At 39.4% G+C, this 19,173-nt stretch overlaps 1 protein-coding gene and 1 pseudogene across 1 annotated transcript; both read right to left on the bottom strand.

Moving 5' to 3' along the window:
- Positions 1–598: 598 nt before the first annotated feature.
- On the bottom strand, positions 599–12,140 carry DTD2 (D-aminoacyl-tRNA deacylase 2). Its single transcript, XM_004055059.5, has 3 exons — positions 11,877–12,140; positions 7,856–7,925; positions 599–3,017 (listed from the first exon to the last, which is right to left on the bottom strand). The coding sequence occupies exons 1-3, from the start codon at positions 11,985–11,987 to the stop codon at positions 2,692–2,694; spliced, it is 507 nt and encodes a 168-aa protein (XP_004055107.1). The 5' UTR covers positions 11,988–12,140; the 3' UTR covers positions 599–2,691.
- A 5,282-nt stretch (positions 12,141–17,422) lies between these two features.
- On the bottom strand, positions 17,423–17,998 carry LOC101147079 (large ribosomal subunit protein uL6-like; annotated as a pseudogene).
- Between the last annotated feature and the right edge of the window lie 1,175 nt (positions 17,999–19,173).

Below are 19,173 nucleotides of genomic sequence, written 5' to 3'. Positions count from 1 at the left end.
AGCCAGGATGATCTCGATCTCCTGACCTCGTGATCCACCCGCCTAGGCCTCCCGAAGTGCTGGGATTACAGGCGTGAGCCACCGCGCCCAGGCCAATTTCAATTTTTAACAACTGTCACTACAAGAAAGTCAAGAAAATAGAAATTAGTCCTCCCTCTTGTGTGACCTTGGGGAAATTCCTTAAGCATTGTCTTACTTTCCACAGCGCTATCCTCATCATACATATACTGTGAAGATAAAATATCTATTGAAGATTCTTTGAGCACCTTGGGCCAGAAGAGCTACAGAAAGCCAAGGTATAGTTATTTTCATATCCACGACTTCATTTGCCTTTTCCCTTGTTGTAGCCTCTCTGGAAATTAAGCAAAGATGCCTATCACCTTCTGCTTAATAACCCTTCATGTACTTGAAATTGTTATTCTCCCCAGGTACCTCAAGCACATTTTTTTAAAGAGGATTGCCTAAACTCTAAAACAGCAATCAAGGGCTATGAGTCAGCATTTCACCTAGACATAAAATCAAAATGGTTTAAAATAGGTAACATTATCTTTTTGAAAGATGTACATACCTCTTTGGAGAAACTTTGAGACAACTGGAGTTTGCAAGTTTATGAATAGTTTATTACATTTCAGTAAGTGTATTGTGAATCAATAAAGCAAAAGTTAAGGACAATGAGCTCATTACCAAGCCAGTTATTGATTCTCTGGTTCCAAAATAGAATAGTACAGGAAGGGTATAGAGAAAATAGGATTTTTCATGATAAAAATTTTAAGCATCTTAGGAACACAGACCTAAAGAAACTATAAGATACAACGGAAATTTCAGCAGCTACTTAGGATGTTTATTTATTTACCTTTTTTTGCCAATTAGAATTAGTTATTTGGTTTTTACTCTTAAAAAAAAAAAAAGTATTTTCAACTCAAGTCAGAGGAGTTTGCCAAAACTGAATATTACCTCTTACTGACTTAATTATTCTTTCAATTTCTTGTATATCTTCCTCTCTTGCCTTTGAAAAGTTTACCTTACTAGCTGTCTATCTTATATCACTGTCCTAGCTCAGACTGCCCTAACAAAATACCATAGGACTGGGTGGTTTAAACACCAGAAATTTATTTCCTCACAGTTCTGGTGATTAGAAGTTCAAACTCAAGGTGTCAGCATGGTCTGTTTCTGGAGACTACTTTCTTTCCGGCTTATATGTTCCAGGATGGGATGGTTGGAGGAGCCCCATCTCCAGATACCATCACATTAATAAGGGCTTCAACATATAAATTTTGGGGACGGGAACATCTAGTCCAAAACATTCACTAACAGAAAAATTGACACTGGCTCCATATCATCAAGCAGATAATATGGAAATGAACAAGTCAATTTGTTTTCAAACTATTCTTATGGGAAGCTTCCCTTTTTCTCCCTTTTACAGCAATCTAATTCAATGGAAAAGGAACTTCTTAAACAATTTATGAACTAACACTAATTTCATGAACCAGTTCTTTAAAAAGCGAAGACAAAAAGTGAGACACATGGTTTTGGTAAAAACTGAAAAATAGACCATTAACCCATTTATATAGTATGTTTAATAAAAACAACTTTTAAACCCTTATACTTTGTTCTTATATCAAGTAAAGATTCTTAAAGTAATGTAAAACATTTGAATGTCCCTGGAAAGTAATATAACACACAATAACCCTTCTATATTACATATATATATATGTATATGTATATGTTAGAGACTGGGTCTTGCTATTCTGCCCAGGCTGGTCGCAAACTCCTGGGCTCAAGTGATCCTCCCACCTCGGCCTCCCAAAGTGCTGGGATTATAGGCATGAGCCACCACATTTGGCCCTATATTACATTTTCACGCATATTATTAAAAGAAATGGTGACTTACATATGGAAATACAGAAAACTGAAATAGTAAACAAAATTAACAAAGTTATAATTGGGTTGTGCTGAAGTTTACCTAATTTTAATACAAATAGTTATTTTTATTACATGCTACACAAATTTGATGGTATAAGAAATGTGTTTTTCTTGTTTGCATGAATTTCTTCATTGCAAAATACTTAAAATGTACATAATTTTTAAAAAACAACTAAGAGGCCGGGCACGGTGGCTCATGCCTGTAGTCCCAGCACTTTGGGAGGCCGAGGTGGGCGGATCACGAGGTCAGGAGATCAAGACCATCCTGGCCAGCACGGTGAAACCCCATCTCTACTAAAAATACAAAAAAATTAGCTGGGCATGGTGGCATGCGCCTGTAATCCCAGCTACTTGGGAGGCTGAGGCAGGAGAATCGCTTGAATCCAGGAGGTGGAGGTTGCAGTGAGCCGAGATTGCGCCACTGCACTCCAGTCTGGTGACAGAGCGAGACTCCATCTCAAAAAAAAAACAAAAACAAAAAAACAATTAAGAACATTTCCTTAATGTCTATGAAGTGAATAGACAGCATATTTCAAATTTTCAAGTAGAAGGGTAGAGGAATGTAGGACAAAAGGTGACGGAGATCCAGAGTTTAGGTGACTTGGCAAAGTCATCCAATTAGCAGGTGCAGAGTTATATATGAAACCCAAGATTTTCTTGTCTAAAAATGCTGAAGATTAGTATATTCAAGATGAAGGGGAAGAAAATCTAATTATACTTTAGATCATTTCATACCAGAAAACAGCTATAGAAACTAGTTTTTCATTTTCAAAACTCAATTAAGTGTGTGAATGGTCCGTTGGTGTCCAGCTTTAACACCTGCCTGTTCCCATAAGTGCCATGTTCCACTACAACCCTAGCTTCAGCACACTTGCTATTAGCAGCTACTTCTTTTTCACATAGAGTCACAAATTGAGAGTAAAGTTCGAACCCTTCTTCTTTTCCAGAGTTAGAGTGATATTGCATGTTTCTTCCTTTTAGTCTTCCTCCAAGGGTAGCTTGAGGGATAATAAGAATGTTGCCAGGTAGATCCAATATAGAGACATGCTTGCCATTTTCTGTCTCACTTAATTTCACATTTAACAGTGTATTAACTGGGTGAGGAAGAAAGGCAAAACATTTTAAAGTGAAAAACAAACATGAAGAAAACCATCAAGTTTTTAGTCAGCAAATCTCATGTTTAAAATTCAGTTTGTCAGCTCATGCCTCTAACCCAAAGTCTCTATTTAGATGTAAAATACTGCTTCACTAAGCTAAATAATCTAAGCATGAAAAATAAGGCAATTTTCATGCAGAAAATGGTATGATATTTTAAATCTGAATTGGCAGTTAAGATAACCTAACAATAAGTTCATCCAGAAAGGTCTAAAGAATTAACTGTACACTGGAACCTCAAATATTGTTCCCCTGGGGGAATACATGAGAAGATTTTACCTTCCTGTTCTTTTTATTTAGTAAGTAAATCCCACTGGAAAAATATGAGGATAACTCCTCCTCACACCAAATTCTGCTTGCTTGCTTGCTTGCTTGATTTATTTATTTATGTATTTATTTAGAGACAGAGTCTCGCTCTGTTGCCCAGGCTGGAGTGCAATGGCGTGATCTCAGCTCACTGCAACCTCTGCCTCCTGGGTTCAAGCGATTCTCCTGCCTCAGCCTCCCAAGTAGCTGGGACTACAGGTGCGTGCCACCACGCCCGGCTAATTTTTTGTATTTTTAGTAGAGATGGGGTTTCACCATGCTAGCCAGGGTGGTCTCAATCTCCTGACCTTGTGATCCACTCGCCTTGGCCTCCCAAAGCGTTGGGATTACAGGCGTGAGCCACCACGCCCAGCTAAATTCTTCTTTATAATGGAATATCAAATAACAATTTTAGCGCAGTTATTATTTTAAACTTAGTTGCCAAGAGTTTTAAGCAGAGACAAAGGTTCCTGTTTCAATCCCAATATAAACCAGCTAATTTTGTTGTTTAATAACCTTAAAGGCAATATGAACATGGACTAATCATTTTATAAATATTACTCATGAGAGAAGGGTAAAGGTGAAAGCAAGAATCATCAGAAATTCATTGTTACAACTGAAAAAGTAAATAAAAAGATATAAAGCTATGGCATTATCTTCATACACATATAAGAAAATGTGATATTATTTTTGTAGCATTCGTGAGATTTCCTATAGCTAATAAGAAGTGTCGAAACCACCATAAATATCCATATATAGCTAAAAGCCTAAACTTAGAAAGCCTTTATACCTCAACATTAACCATTTTTGAAACAATAAGCAAAAGAAGTGTCTAATATAAATAGACCTAGGGTCTCCCTACCTCTATAAAGGTATACATGACTTCTGTTTGCAAAGAATAGTCCTGAGAGGGCAAATGGTAGAAGGAACTATAAACTTCAAGACACCTGCCCTCAAATTAGGCATTAAAAGGCATGCTTTCTGTTGGGGTAGCTAACGGTTTTAATTATTAGAGGGTCTGTAGTAAATATTCATATGGTTACCCCTCTCTACAAATCATGGAATTAATCTGGTAAAAACCTGCCAAGGCAAACACCCAAATGAATTCCTAAGCTAGGCATTAAGCATCATCAATTTTCACTTAACTAACATTTATTTTTAAATACCTCTAGTTTTCTCTATTACAAATAGGACTTTGCTGTTTAGCCAGCAGTCTTTATTGACTGCTTGTAAGGAAACTTTCCAGGGCACTTCATTCCACTCGAAATCACTATCTAGCTATCTAGGCCTCCAGCTAGTGACAGAGTAAATAGGCAATTTTGGAATAACAGGCCTGAGAGGTAATGCTACAATTTATTATGTTTCCACGTACCTCCCTCTACTGGCTATAATTGAGATTTCAGTTAATGCTGTTGGCATACAAATATCAGTATGTAGATAAATACAATGTAGAACCAGTAAGTAGAATTAAAAAGAGACAATGAATTAATGGCATGCTGGAAACTCAAATATCCTAAAACAGGTTATCAATCAAGTATCTCTAATGATGTATAGGGGATGTTAAGCTTTGACAGGTTTCTTGCCCTCTGTCCAATTATACTGAAGGTGAATTGAGGAAGATTCTACACATCTCTATGTTAACCATGCTATTTCAGATTTTGCAGACTTAACTGGTTATTATATTCTCAAGTCATATATGCTTTGATTGGAAATATCTGAATCTATGTAATAAATATGAGGTGAGGCTTAATGTGAGTCCCACCACATTGACTTACTTAGCCTGCTGGAATAGAGGGAAGTACAAGCTAATACTATTAATAATAGATGGACTTACTTTGCTTACAACTCAAACGAGTAGAATATGATTCTTAGAGTCATATATTTCTTTACTGAAAATCATGATATAAAAAATCATGTGTTAGATAGTGTCAGACTATCCACAAGAGTCAGGGTGGACCTCCTCGGTGTTTTAAATTCACTACAATCTTATACACGTATTTAAAGTGAACTCACAAAGACAGATATGGAAGCACACAGGATTTAATCACTATAAAATAACATGTGGTTTGGATATGATAGGCATATTTCATCCTACTATGATGAAGAACCATTTAAGAATTCATAAGACAACTTTATGAAGTCAATCTTAAGTCAGAATGACAAATACTTTCTTCCTGTTTTTGAAGATTTCTACATTTTTTATGGACCAAAAAAGATTTAATCCAAGGCAAAATATTAATTTAGGAAAGTGGACAGAATGTGTAACACTCCAGCATTAGGATCTGACAATCATTCTCTGTAATAGGAGTCCTCATTACATTATGTTCTTTTTTTTTTTTTTTTTTTTTTGAGATGGAGTCCCCCTCTGTCGCCGAGGCTGGAGTGCAGTGGCGTGATCTCGGCTCACTGCAACCTCCACCTCCTGGGCTCATGCCATTCTCCTGCCTCAGCCTCCCGAGTAGCTGGGACTACAGGCGCCCACCGCCACACCCGGCTAATTTTTTTGTATTTTTAGTAGAGACGGGGTTTCACCATGTTAGCCAGGATGGTCTTGATCTCCTGACCTCGTGATCTGCCCACCTAGGCCTCTCAAAGTGCTGGGATTACAGGCGTGAGCCACCGCGCCTGGCCTCTCTCTCTCTCTTTTTTTTTTTCTTTCTTCTTCAGACCAGAACATTATGTTCTTAACCCTTCAGAGGTTCCTTATTATCTTCTGGATTCAAATTTCAAACTATTGCAGTTACTGGCTTTCCATTCTCACCTAGCATAGTCTCTTAAGTCTGGTTTTCATCTTTTGACAAAGTTGTCAGACATGTTTGATATGTCAGTATAAAACTCCCTCTAGGAGTTTTAGCTTTTTGTCTAAGCTCTTCCTCATTGGCCTATTTGCCCTTGAAGCTCTTCTAGGTTAACTTCTGTAAGCTTCAACTGCCCATTTGTATAATTAATATTTCTTATTAATCCAACTTATTAATGGATGCTGTCCTTTACTAATGAGGAGGATACAACCTGTTCCCAACCTTAAGGATAGCTTCTTTTCTTTCAAGTTTGTATGTATGTTTGTTTGTGGATAAAATCCTTATATCCAAATACTATCCTGAGACGGTATGATTTGATTTGGTATATCTGAACCTATGTAATTATCACATGAATTGCTATAGCTATGTGAGATAGTGTATATATACATATCACTATACAGTGCTATAGCCCGTCCAGGAAACCAGAAAGCTGCAGGTAGGTAAATTACTATTCAGAGATCCCTAACATTGACTCTGTTTTCTATGTCCTTGGAGGAGGTGTGGCTGTGATGACACTGAATTCAGCTCAAGACCCAGGAGAACCTTACATCTATTCTTATTTCCACAAGGAAGTGCACACATGGCTAATGCAAATTCTTCCATAATAATGATATAAACTTGAGTTGTCCAGGTTTGATGAGACCCACATTTTGTATATACAGTGTCATCTACTGCCTCTGTTAGGGGCTCTAGGGGATAAAGGAAACTATATTAAGAAATGCAGCATCTGTTTCTCCCTGTGTGACCACCCTACTTCCAAGAAGTTTCTGTATCCTTGGCTGAAGTGCATTGTGTGTATGTGTATGTGTGTACACTCTTCTACATCAATCTGTAAGTCATCTGAAATGCTGCAGATGTTTTAAAAAAATTCCACCATACTTGCTTACTTTAAACTCTGAAACAGGCAAATAGCTAAGGCCAATAACACTAGATAGAATTAAGTAATTAATAACTTAACAGCACAATTTAACATTGTGCTTCTTAGGATGGGCAGGGATTGGTTAATGGATAAAAAATTATAGCTAGATAGGAGGAATGAGTTCTGGTGTTCTGGAGCACTGTAGGATGAATATGGCTAACTATAATTTATTGTATACTGTCAAAAGTCTAGAAGAAAGGATTTTAAATGTTCACAACACAAATAATAAATTTTTGAGATAATGCATATCTGGTTTGATTGTTATACATTGTATACAGTATTAAAATATCACTATGTATCCCATGAATATGTAAAATTATTATTATATTATTTTAAAAATAAAAGGGGAGGAAAAAGATTGTGCTTTTTGTCCCTTCGGGTTCATTTGTCTATTACTATTCTTTCTCACTCTCTTTTTTTTTTTTTTTTTTTTTTGAGACAGGGTCTCACCCTGTTGCCCAGGCTGGAGTGCAGTGGCACCATCTCGGCTCACTGCAGCCGCGACCTCCTGGCCTCAAGTAATCTTCCAGCCTCAGCCTCCTAAGTAGCTAGGACCATAGGCACAGGTCACCATACCCAGCTACTTTTGTTTATTTTTTGTAGAGAAGAGGTCTTACTATGTTGCCCAGGCTGGCTTCTAACTCCTGGGTTCAAGTAATCCACTTGCCTTGGCCTCCCAACGTGTTGGGATTACAGGTGTGAGCACCATGCTTGGCCTCTCACTCTTAAAAAAGAAACAAAGTCAAACACATACCCATTTTGGGAAGAAGTTCTTTATCAGCTCCCTTGAAAAAGCACACGTAGATCACCAGTCCTCTTTGGACCTATGAGAAATCACCACAGTAAACTCAGATTACAACAATATCTGTAAAGATACAGGGCTAAATGGGTACAGTTTCACAACTATTAATATTATAGACATAGAGGTTAAAAGCACAGAAAATGAGCTTTACAAAAGATTTCTCATGTGAGAAAACAAAATATTTTTCAATTTTCAATCATCTCAGTTATTTCTTTCAAATTTAAGTTTAAAATATACCCAAGAGCAGTGAAGACAAGTTATACCTTCAAACATTTATTTCTAATCAAAATCATTAAGAGGATCAACCAGCCTTTTCTCAAGTAAGGGTGACAGACTTAGAAACATTTCGTTTGCTGGGCCCCGTTTATTCAATGCCAAGTGAATTCACATTATACCAGATACAGCTGATGGATAAACAACCTGTGACTGATATCTTTTGACATCATCTCTCTTTATTTCCCCTAATCCATTTACTTACAAATAATGAAAATAAGGGTCTGATTCTATTTCTATAAACTCCAGGAAACTGTCCAATTATTTGTTGTTGTTGTTGTTATTGTTGTTAATGCTTTATATAAACATGATTAGGACTTGAAAACTGGGACTTGAAAACTGCATTTGTGATAGTAAATTCTACATTAAAAGGTTGGTTGTTATCAGGAATATAGGCTTATTTATTTTACATAATGACTTGGATATTTCTTAGATCTTGTAGGACAGAGACTATACAGAAAAGAGACATTTGAATAGTGACTTTGATTCTGCTTCTGAGTGAATCATTAGATTTTTTTGATTCTGTAAATTAATCTTGACTCCAGGAGCTATTAGGAAGATTAAATGAGTTAACATTTGTAAAGTACTTAAACACAGTGCCTGGTTCATAGTAAGTGCTATATTAGTGTTTATTAAATGAGTATGTAAAAATAAGTTTAAGGGCAGAGGCACAATTTATTTCACATTTTAACTTCCAAAGCACTTTACAGGCTGTTTTGTACATGATAGGGATTCAGTTTATCTGTTGATTGCATTAACATTCAACTATATGTTCCAGGCTCTATGCGTTATCCAAAGAATTTTCTAGATAAATGTAAATGCAGCTCTGCACTCACACGTGATTTACCTGGAAAAGAAGTGAGTTTTAAAAAGTACAATCGTGCTACTGAAACAATAGGCAAGGGCCTCCAATGCATACCCACAAGAAGCTGGCAAGTTATTATAGGTATTTGCACTACTGTCACAGGCCTCTCCACTAGTATTGTTTTCATCATGAATCGAAATCTTAAGCATATTTATATTTGGACACATGCAGTGTCAGAATTAAATACCTAATCATTTGCAGAACGATACCTGTTCTTTCCACTAACATTATCTCCTCATTAAGGTCTTTGCCTTTCATTTATTCCATAATAGATGTTAAGTTGTGACTTCAAGTCAAAAATCACTTTCCTTATAACTTCTTTGGTATAAAACATTTCAAATATATAGAAAAATACAGATAATTCTCACTGTAGCTTTAAAAAGTTCACTTACCAGGAACAAAAACATTAGTCTGTGACAGCAAAGTTCTAAATGAATGAAACTAAGAACAAGCAAAGAAAGTAACCTTCAAATCTTGACAATTAAAATGCTGTTTCTAAAAAAACAAGAACTTTTAATAATAGAACAGGGTAGAGAATATGTAAGAAGAAAGAATTTACATTTTCTCACCATCTAAATTACTTGTCAGCTCTTTAAACTAATTTAGTTATGTGTGTAGGAGTGAAAGCGAAAGCCTTTAAAATAGTTTTTAAGTTTATAAACACAAACTGATAGTTTGGATGCCAGCAATAAAATACATGTGATTTTGCATAAGGAGATGTAGCCTGAACAACATAAAAAAGATAAATAAGCGTGGAAGGAAACTAAATGACTGATAGTTTGCAATTTATAGTGTCTGGATGCAACTATAAAAATGGATAATTCGGCCGGGCACGGTGGCTCAAGCCTGCAATACCAGCACTTTGGGAGGCCGAGGTGGGCGGATCACAAGGTCAGGAGATCGAGACCATCCTGGCTAGCACGATGAAACTCCGTCTCTAGTAAAAATACAACAAATTAGCCAGGCGTGGTGGTGGGCGCCTGTGGTCCCAGCTGCTTGGGAGGCTGAGGCAGGAGAATGGCGTGAACCTGGGAGGCGGAGGTTGCAGTGAGCCGAGATTGCGCCATTGCACTCCAGCCTGGGTGACAGAGTGAGACTCTTGTCTCAAAAAAAAAAAAAAAGGATAATTATTTTATTTATTATTTATTTTTGAGATGAGGTTTCACTCTGTGGCTCAGGCTGGAGTGCAGTGGCGCAATCTTGGCTCACTACAACCTCTGCCTCCCGGATTCAAGAGATTCTCCTGCCTCAGCCTCCCGAGTAGCTGGGATTACAGGTGCCCGCCACCAAGCCCGGCTAATTTTTGTATTTTTAGTAGAGACGGGATTTCACCATGTTGGCCAGGCTGGTCTCAAACTCCTGACCTCAAGTGATCCGCCGGCCTTGGCCTCCCAAAGTGCTGGGATTACCGCGCCTGTCCGGTTAATTCTTTAGATAGGATGGCAAAATAAAATAATAAAATTTCAAATAAGGAAATCAAGACCTCACAAAAAATCATGACAAAAATAAGAAATAAGAAAAGTGAATTTCTGGGAAAGGAGAGAGATAAGAATACAGGAATTTCTGTGCTTATATTTCCAAATTAGCACAGGGCAACAGATTCTGATTTTAGAATAATCACCCACACATCATATAGTTCACGGGTACTATTTACAATAAGTAGGCGGGGCGCGGTGGCTCAGGCTTGTAATCCCAGCAGTTTGGGAGGCTGAGGCAGGTGGATCACCTGAGGTCAGGAGTTCCAGACAAGCCTGGCCAAAATGGCGAAACCCCGTTTCTGCTAAAAATACAAGTTAGCGTGGTAGCTTGCGCCTGTTGTCCCAGCTACTCGGGAGGCTGAGGAAGGAAAATTGCTTGAACCCGGGAGGCGGAGGTTGCAGTGAGCCGAGATCGTGCCACTGCACTCCAGCCTGGGCGACAGATCGAGAATTCATCTCAAAAAATAAAAATAAAATATAAATAAATAAAATATAAAAAATAAAATAAATGTAAAATAATAACTAAAATTGTTTTAAGTAATGCTAGATCTGGGACCGAATTCAGCAGAAAAGACAAGCCAATGAGATTTTGCTACACTGAAGTTTCTGAGTATCTACAAAAGTCTTAATTATGAACTAATTTTTTTCTTACATTTCAACGTACTCCAAAAATACGTCAGAGGCCTTAAAGAAAATTTTATTTGTTTTTGTATGCAGTGGGGGCAGGCGGTCTTAAAAAGTAAAGTATGTATGAAAGTAGAAGGAACTCATAGTGACATAAATGTTTTAAATTCTTTGGAGAAATGTGTTTGATAAGGCAACATTGTTATAAAAGTAGTGGTCTTTGTTTCTCAGTTGGAAATAGGTCAAAACTTTTAAAAGGCTTCTTGAAATAGAATTGTTTCTTAGGAGATCTCATTTCTATGCTAAGACCAAGTCAACATAAGGGGGAATTCGACGCGATCTGAGGCGTAAGTCAAAGCAGATCATGAACTCTTGCAGCAAACCTGACCTACAAGCTTGCCCCCGACCAGCATAGGCCACGAGCTGCAAGGGGTCTGAGACAGTAAGGCCTGAAGTTCACCGAACTCAGTTTCAAATCCCCGTGGTCCCCCCAAGAAGGGAGACGCGCTCTTCCTCTCGGGTGCTACAACTGGCGCTGGGGAACGGTGATGCAGGACCGAAAAGACAAGCGCAGCCAGGCAGGCCACCGCGGCCAGCTTCAAGCTGACCCGGTATCCCCGCGGCCGGACCGCCGGTCTCAGAGGGAGACACAGAGCGGACGAGTCACCGAGACAACGCGGAAAAAACCGCCCCGCACGCCGGAGGATAACGAGAGCTGCCGGGCTGACGTTACCTCCACCCACTGGGCCACGACGTCCCCATCGGCTGGGCGAATTTGCAGCCGGGCGTGCAGGCACTGCTGTAGGAGCGCCCGGGCCTGAGGAATCCGGCTACCCTCAGCCATGGCTTAAGCCAGCGCCGCGGCCGGACGGTTACTAGGCCATGTGTCGCTGGCCCCTCCCTCGACGAGCTGGCGGGGCAGACGAGGCGGGGCACGACGAAGGGCCTGCGCCGATTGCCCAGTGGCCCCGCCCTCCTAAGGGCGGGGCCTCGGACTGACTCTCGAATGTCCCGGATGTGCGGTTTTGGAGGCCGGCGTAGCGCTAAGCTTCTCCGCAGCACCTGCCCAACTCTGTAGAAGGCGCTCAGTGTATACTTTTATTAAACGATTGAAAAGACTCGTTAAATCTCTTTCCTACAAGCCTTTTAAGAAACATTTTTCACCTCAGAAAGCTTAGGTTCCAACTGTTGAAAAATTTTAAATCTGCTTGATTTAAATTCATGTTATGCCCATATGAAAGTAAGTAAACAAATAATCGAATCATAAAGCAAGCGGAGATGGAACTAAAAGCTATATATACATCCTTCAAAATTTTCCTTATTCCAATCAATAAAAACAATGCTGCCTCCTCTATCGGGAATGCCATAAATTATTCTGATTCCACAGTTGTGAAAAGGTATTGGTATGCTATACGAATACACATTCTTTAGAAGATATCCTTGTTAAAAATGTTCTTATCCAAGCAAGTATGATTGTTAATAACTTAGCCCGCTACTAATACAAAAATAAAACAGCTTATTGTGATGCATATGATGTAAATTCTGTGATGCATTTTCTGGAAGTACATATTAGAATGTAAATAAAACTAAACAAGGGCTTGATTTTCTTTCCCATGTAACGTATTCCTTAAACATGCATCAGATTAGCATTTATTTGTCTATGGGCTTGGATGGTTTAGATGAGGAATAATAGTGTTACCCTGATTGCATTACCCAGGTCATTGATTTGGGCTCAGTTGACACAATGTGCCTATACATTCGGATCTGTTGTTTAAAAAGATGACATCACTGACAGTGTTGCTATCCATACAAAGTAGTGTGACTGAAGAAAATAGTCCATGCATAATCAACAGTCCTTTGTACACAAAATCGAAGCTGCTTGTTTGCTGGTTATCTTGCAGCCAGGTTTACACTTTTAGTAAAAACAGAAAGCAAAATCTCACATGATCTCTGATTGTTGCATTGCAAGGATTCCAACAGTTGTTGACATTTGTCTGCAAAGCACAGACAAGTTGAATTGCTTCATGTCTGCACCTTTATGTCATTATAACTACTGAGTCTCTTTTCTCTCCGTCTCTCAGATTCAGATTTTACAGGCCTGAAAGAAACTTTGACATACAAACCGTTAGCTATGTCCCAGAATAAGAAAAGACTTTGGTGTCCATTTGTATGTGGTTGCAGGAAATAGGGAGGTCTATAGAGAATAGGTTATGTGGTTCGCAGAGATCTTTCTACAGAGAGGGTGTCTTTAACAAATTGGGAAACCCTTCCTGTGAGTAGAATAGACAGAGTATGGATGGTAATGGTTAGCTTCTCAAAAATCACTAAGTACTTTAAACCCTCCTATTGAGTGAGGATCTCGTGGACATTGCTGTAGGTACTGTAATAGGCTGTGGCTCACTTATTTTTTACTTCTATTTGCAGAAGGCTATAGAGAGTGGCCACCAAAGACAGCATTTCCTTTCTGTATTTTATTTTTTGAACACTTAGTTTCATTCTGCAAATAATTTAAGAAGGAAGGACATGCATGCAATAAAATAGTAAAATGTGAATTAAAGCATTAGAAATAAAGAAACTAGAATTATGTCAGTAAGCCACAATGGGGGAAATTGAAAACAGGTAAGACAGTGGTTCTCGACTGGAGTGCTGAGATGATATAGTATGCAGCAAAATTTTCACAAATGTATAACTTCAATTTTTGTTATAAAACAATTATGTTCATTGTATGTAGTATTGAGGTGCTGTAGGTTGTACAATTTGTTTCAAGTTGAAACTAAAGGCAAAGCATAGCATTAAGTTGGCTTTACAAGAAGATGGTGGTTCACTGGAATGTGAGAGAGCTTTGCCTTGTCATTGTATGAGAAATCATTGAGCAGAGATAATTCTCAAACACCTACAATATTGAAAGTGTACCATATGGATAGGGGATTAATTGTGGATAGGTTCTATGTCCTCTGAGATGGTACAATAACTAATTTAGTGTTATTTTAACTTCTTTAATTCATTTAAGTTGGCTGCCCTAAATTCTGGCATTCAAAATATTTCACAAACATGAAAAGTTTAAGAACCATTTCTAAAAGATTCATTAGAGTTGATGCTAAGCTTCCTGGTTGTAAATAGGAGAGGATAGGGAAGGGCAGTATAATCTATTTCATAGTTCTAGGGATAAGCAGAGCTTTTCCTCAGATTTAGCTCTCAGCTGAGCCTCTTACCTGAGACTTTATATAGGATATGTTAATAAATACAAGTGCAGGCCTGGCGAGGTGGCTGATGCCTGTAATCCCAGCACTTTGGGAGGCTGAGGTGGGTGGATCACGAGGTCAGGAGATGGAGACCATCCTGGCTAACACGGTGAAACCATTTTTAGTCTCTACTAAAAAATACAAAAAATTAGCCGGGCATGGTGGCGGGCGCCTGTAGTACCAGCTACTCGGGAGGCTGAGGCAGGAAAATGGCATGAACCCAGGAGGCAGAACTTGCAGTGAGCCGAGATTGTGCCACTGCACTCCAGCCTGGGCAACAGAGCGAGACTCCGTCTCAAAAAAAACCAAAAAAAAAACCAAAAAAAAAAAAACCAAAAAAAAAACAAGTGCAACTGGAAGAGGTAGGTATCTTATCTTAGGGAAGACAGGATCTAGCCCTCTAGTTTAAAGCCCAGAGATTTTTTTTTTCTAGTTTAAAGCCCAGAGATTTATTTTTTTTTGAAAAAAAAATAATAACCAGGTTCTGAGAAATTGGTTAACATTAACTAAAATGCACATTAGATTGGGGTAGAACCAGAATACTAATTTAGTCATTAACAACAAGAAATATTGCCGTGACATGGAGTGGAAATTCTCACATAGGGCATGGTCAGCATGTTTCCCCCTATGGTGAAGCATAGGAAGCTAGATCATATTCAGAAGTCTCTTTATTAATTAACTATGAGAAATACTCAAAATCGGTATGACCAGCATATTATTTTTATGTAGAGAGAGTAACACAGAAATCAGGATGTTGCTTGGTAAATGAGAACTCGAACAAAGAGGGTGAGAAAATTTTTTTGTGGAAGACACCTAACTATGACCCCAAGTACTAAGCACAGGAGACAGTGAGAAATATACTAAACTATGTCCCTACAGCAAATGTAGTATCAGATTTTCTAGGGCAATTTATTTAATTGTTCCTTGATAAAATCAGAATCCCTTGATATAACCCCACAATAAAAGGAAGCCTTCAGATGTAATATGGTCTAAATATACTAATGTGACGGTCCTGCTCTACTAGAGATTAATGCATGAACTTTGTGTACTTCACTTAATCCTAATCAATTTTCTCAACTGGGCTTTTGAGAAGTGTTGAACCATGGGATCATTCAAGGTTTAGTCCATGGCAACGGCTTGTGGAGTAGGGTATTTTATATTATTGACCAAGACACTGTGATTTAGAGATCAAAAGGGCAAACGGGGAGGTTACACTGTATATTGAAAAGGGAAAGGCCAAATTAGGACGTGCATTTGGATGAATAGCTATGCTAGTTATATATGAAGGTGGATTTAAGGATTTCTGAAAAAGTAGTTTTGTCTACTATAACACATAAATGAAAAAATTAGGTTCCTAAAGTTCTATACAGTGGCAGATATAATTTTGGCTTGGAAAAATTGTCTAAGCGGTTGTCTTGACAGAAAACAGATGGCACAGTTTCAAAAGGTGAAGAGAAGCTGAGCATGGTGGTGGCTCATGCCTGTAATCCCAGCATTTTGGGAGGCTGAGGCTGGAGAATCATTTCAGCCCAAGAGTTTGACACCAGCCTGGGCAAGATGGTGGGACCCCCATCTCTACTGAAAAAAGAAAGAAGGTCGGGCACGGTGGCTCACATCTGTAATCCCAGCCCTTTGGGAAGCCGAGGCGGGTAGATCACTTCAGCTCAGGAGTTCGAGACCAGCCTGGCCAACATGGTGAAACCCCATCTCTACTAAAATACAAAAAGTAGCCGGGCGTGGTGGCTTGTGCCTATAATCCCAGTTACTGGGGAAGCTGAGGTGGGAGAATCGCCTGTACCCAGGAGGTGAGGGTTGCAGTGAGCTGAGACTGAACCACTGCGCTTCAGCCTGGGTGACACAGCAAGACTCCATCCAAAAAAGAAAAGAAAAGAAAAAAGAGAAGAAAAGAGAGAGAAAGAGAGGAAGGAAGGAAGGAGAGAAAAAGAAAGAAAGAAAGAAAGAAAGAAAGAAAGAAAGAAAGAAAGAAAGAAAGAAAGAAAGAAAGAAAGAAAGAATGTGACGAGAATAAGAGAGTTGAAAGAAGGTTGAATGAAGGGATCATTAACCAGGTATGTGAAAGGTTAAGGAAAACCATCAGGGGATAGTGAAGGACCCAGGGCTAGCAACAACAGGAAGCAGTTACCATTCTGAAGGGGTAAGAGGAAGGAATAGTTTTCTTCAAGAACCAGCGAGAACTGTGGGTCACACTTGACAGGACCTGTGACCTTCCATAGAGAAATGCAGCCTCTGCCAAACTGCAGCCAGTTTTCCCTCTCCTCTTAGCTTTGATTGTCTGCCATTTCTCTCATTGGCTACACCCAGCTGGAAGTTAGAGTAAGGGTTGATTCAGTACATAAGAAAAGCCTCCTGGGACACAGAATAGGATATAGAAGGATGGAGAGTGGATCTGAAAGGACACACTGAGAAGATCCAGGGCAGCAACTACTTCCAGCTTCTATGGACAGAGAGAAATATCAATACTTACCTTCTACAGGATAATTTAGTGGCAAAATATACCCCTCATCTGTATACCCAGTTTTCTAATTACAAGGGGCTATTTTATGAAGCAATTATATTTTGGGTGATAGCTGTAAAGAATATTTTGTTTTGTTTTGTTTTGTTTTTCAGAAAAAGTTCCAAATCAATAGGTATTTTATTACATAATTAAATATCACAAATAAGGCTAGGTGCGGTGGCTCACCCCTGCGATCCCAGCACATTGGAAGGCTGAGGAAGGAGGATTGCTTGAGTCCAGGAGTCTGAGACAAGCCTGGGCAACATAGCAAAACCCTGTCTCTACAAAAAATACAAAAAAATTAGCCAGGCATGTTGGTGCGTGCCTATAGTCCCAGCTACTTGGGAGGCTGAGGTGGGAGGGTTGCTGGAGCCCAGGAAGTTGAGTCTGCAGTGAGCTGTGATTGTTCCACTGCACTCCAGCCTGCGTGACAGGGCAAGACTGTCTAAAAAAAAAAAAATCACAAATAGATTTTAGGATTCATTGGGCATCTTGTTTCAGAAGCTGGAAAACTCTTAGATCTTATTCATCAGCCGGCTGAACAGTTCCTTTTTCAGAGACATAGATGGCATCCAAAAATTTTCTGATGTCTTTGATTTTAACTGTTGTGGCTTGCTGAATCAAGGCAACTGAATTTGAAACAAGCTCAATGTCATTTCCTTCAAGGATTAATTCATCTTTCTGGGCTTGAGATACTGAACAAACAACATTTATCCTCATTCGAACCCTGCGGATGTATTTTTTACCCAAGAAATTGTGGATTTCAACAAGAGACCTGTTCTCCCAGAATACGATATTGATGAGAAAGTGAGCTTACAGAGACTTCATCTTGTAATGGAAGCCCACAGTAGCACCCTTGATCATGTTCTGTACATGACTACAAATAGTGTGAATGGTAGCCAGTTCCTTTCTCTTTCCCCACCAGTTGTCAACCTGGAGCCTCTTCCTTTTCTTTCCAAGGAGACTGAGTTCTACATTGGTGGATTGAAGTCCTTCTGCAGGGTTCTTCTGGGGCCCTTCACAGTAACTGTGTTTCTTCAGAGTGATATCAACATTTTCTGGAATGTTGACTGTCTGATTGCTGAGAATGGTCTTCATTCTGACAGTATACGCCGCAAAGAGAGAATGTCTCGTCATCACATTCTTGTAGCCCATAAGGGGACTGTGTATTCAAGAACAATTATTTTAGCTTAAGAATATGGGACAATTATCTATTGAGGTGAACACATAATGCTAATAAAACTACATTTGTAAAAGTGAGGCCAGGCATGGTGGCTCATGCCTGTAATCCCAGCACTTTGGGAGGCTGAGGTGGATGGATCACTTGAGGCCAGGAGTTTGAGACCAGCTGGCCAACATGGTGAAACCCCGTCTCTACTAAAAATACAAAAGTTAGCTGGGTATGGTAGCACTGCCTGTAATCCCAGCTACTCAGGAGGCTGAGGCAGGAGAATTGCTTGAACCTGGGAGGTGGAGGCTGCAGTGAGCTGAGATTGCACCACTGCACTCCAGCCTGGGTGACAAAGCAAGACTCAGTCTCAAAGAAAAAAAAAAGTGAAATTAAGCTTCTGTCTGTTATCGCATCACACAAAAATGTTAGAGAATATTTAGGATAATCTGATTGGACCTGTGCAAATTTCACTTTAGGGGTGTCCAGTACAATCACCGAGAGACAGTCAGTCTTCCACTAGGGCATCTGAAACTGAGGTTGAGAGGCCCATGTGAATTCTGACTTCAAGACACTTGCCACATACATTAAGACTCTGAGGGAAGGCCAGGCGAGGTGGCTCGTGCTTGTAATCTCAGCACTTTGGGAGGCCAAGGCGGGTGGACCACTTGAACCCAGGAATTCAAGACCAGCCTGGGCAACATGGTGAAACCCCATCTCTACAAAAAATGTGAAAATTAACCAGGCATAGCAGCTCACACCTGTAATCCCAGCACTTTGGGAGGCCAAGGCAGGCAGATCACTTGAGCTCAGAAGTTTGAGACCAGCCTGGGCAACACAGCAAAACCCTGTCTCTACTAAAAATACAACAATTTACTGGGTGTGGTGGCACATGCCTGTAGTCCCGGCTACTCGGGAGGCTGAGGTGAGAGAATCTCTTGAGCCTGGGAGGCGAAGGGTGCAGGGAGCTGAGATGACACCACTGCACTCCAACCTGGGCAACCGAGGGAGACCCTGTCTTAAAAAAAAAATATATATATATATATTTATATACATATTTATATACATTATTTGTATATGTGTGTGTGTGTGTGTATATATATAT

The sequence above is a fragment of the Gorilla gorilla genome, chromosome 15, assembly GCF_029281585.2.
Source record: "Gorilla gorilla gorilla isolate KB3781 chromosome 15, NHGRI_mGorGor1-v2.1_pri, whole genome shotgun sequence".
Lineage (NCBI taxonomy): Eukaryota > Metazoa > Chordata > Mammalia > Primates > Hominidae > Gorilla > Gorilla gorilla.
This window is presented reverse-complemented; position numbering and strand designations above follow the sequence as displayed.

Bases quoted from the DNA above. Each gene is read 5' to 3' on its own strand.
- DTD2 (XM_004055059.5), bottom strand. From the start codon at position 11,987: ATGGCTGAGGGTAGCCGGATTCCTCAGGCCCGGGCGCTCCTACAGCAG. The intron at 7,926-11,876 runs GTAACGTCAGCC...GATTTCTCATAG, and splicing joins TCGTGGCCCAGTGGGTGGAG to GTCCAAAGAGGACTGGTGAT. The intron at 3,018-7,855 runs GTATGTGTTTGA...TTCCTCACCCAG, and splicing joins AGAACTTCTTCCCAAAATGG to TTAATACACTGTTAAATGTG.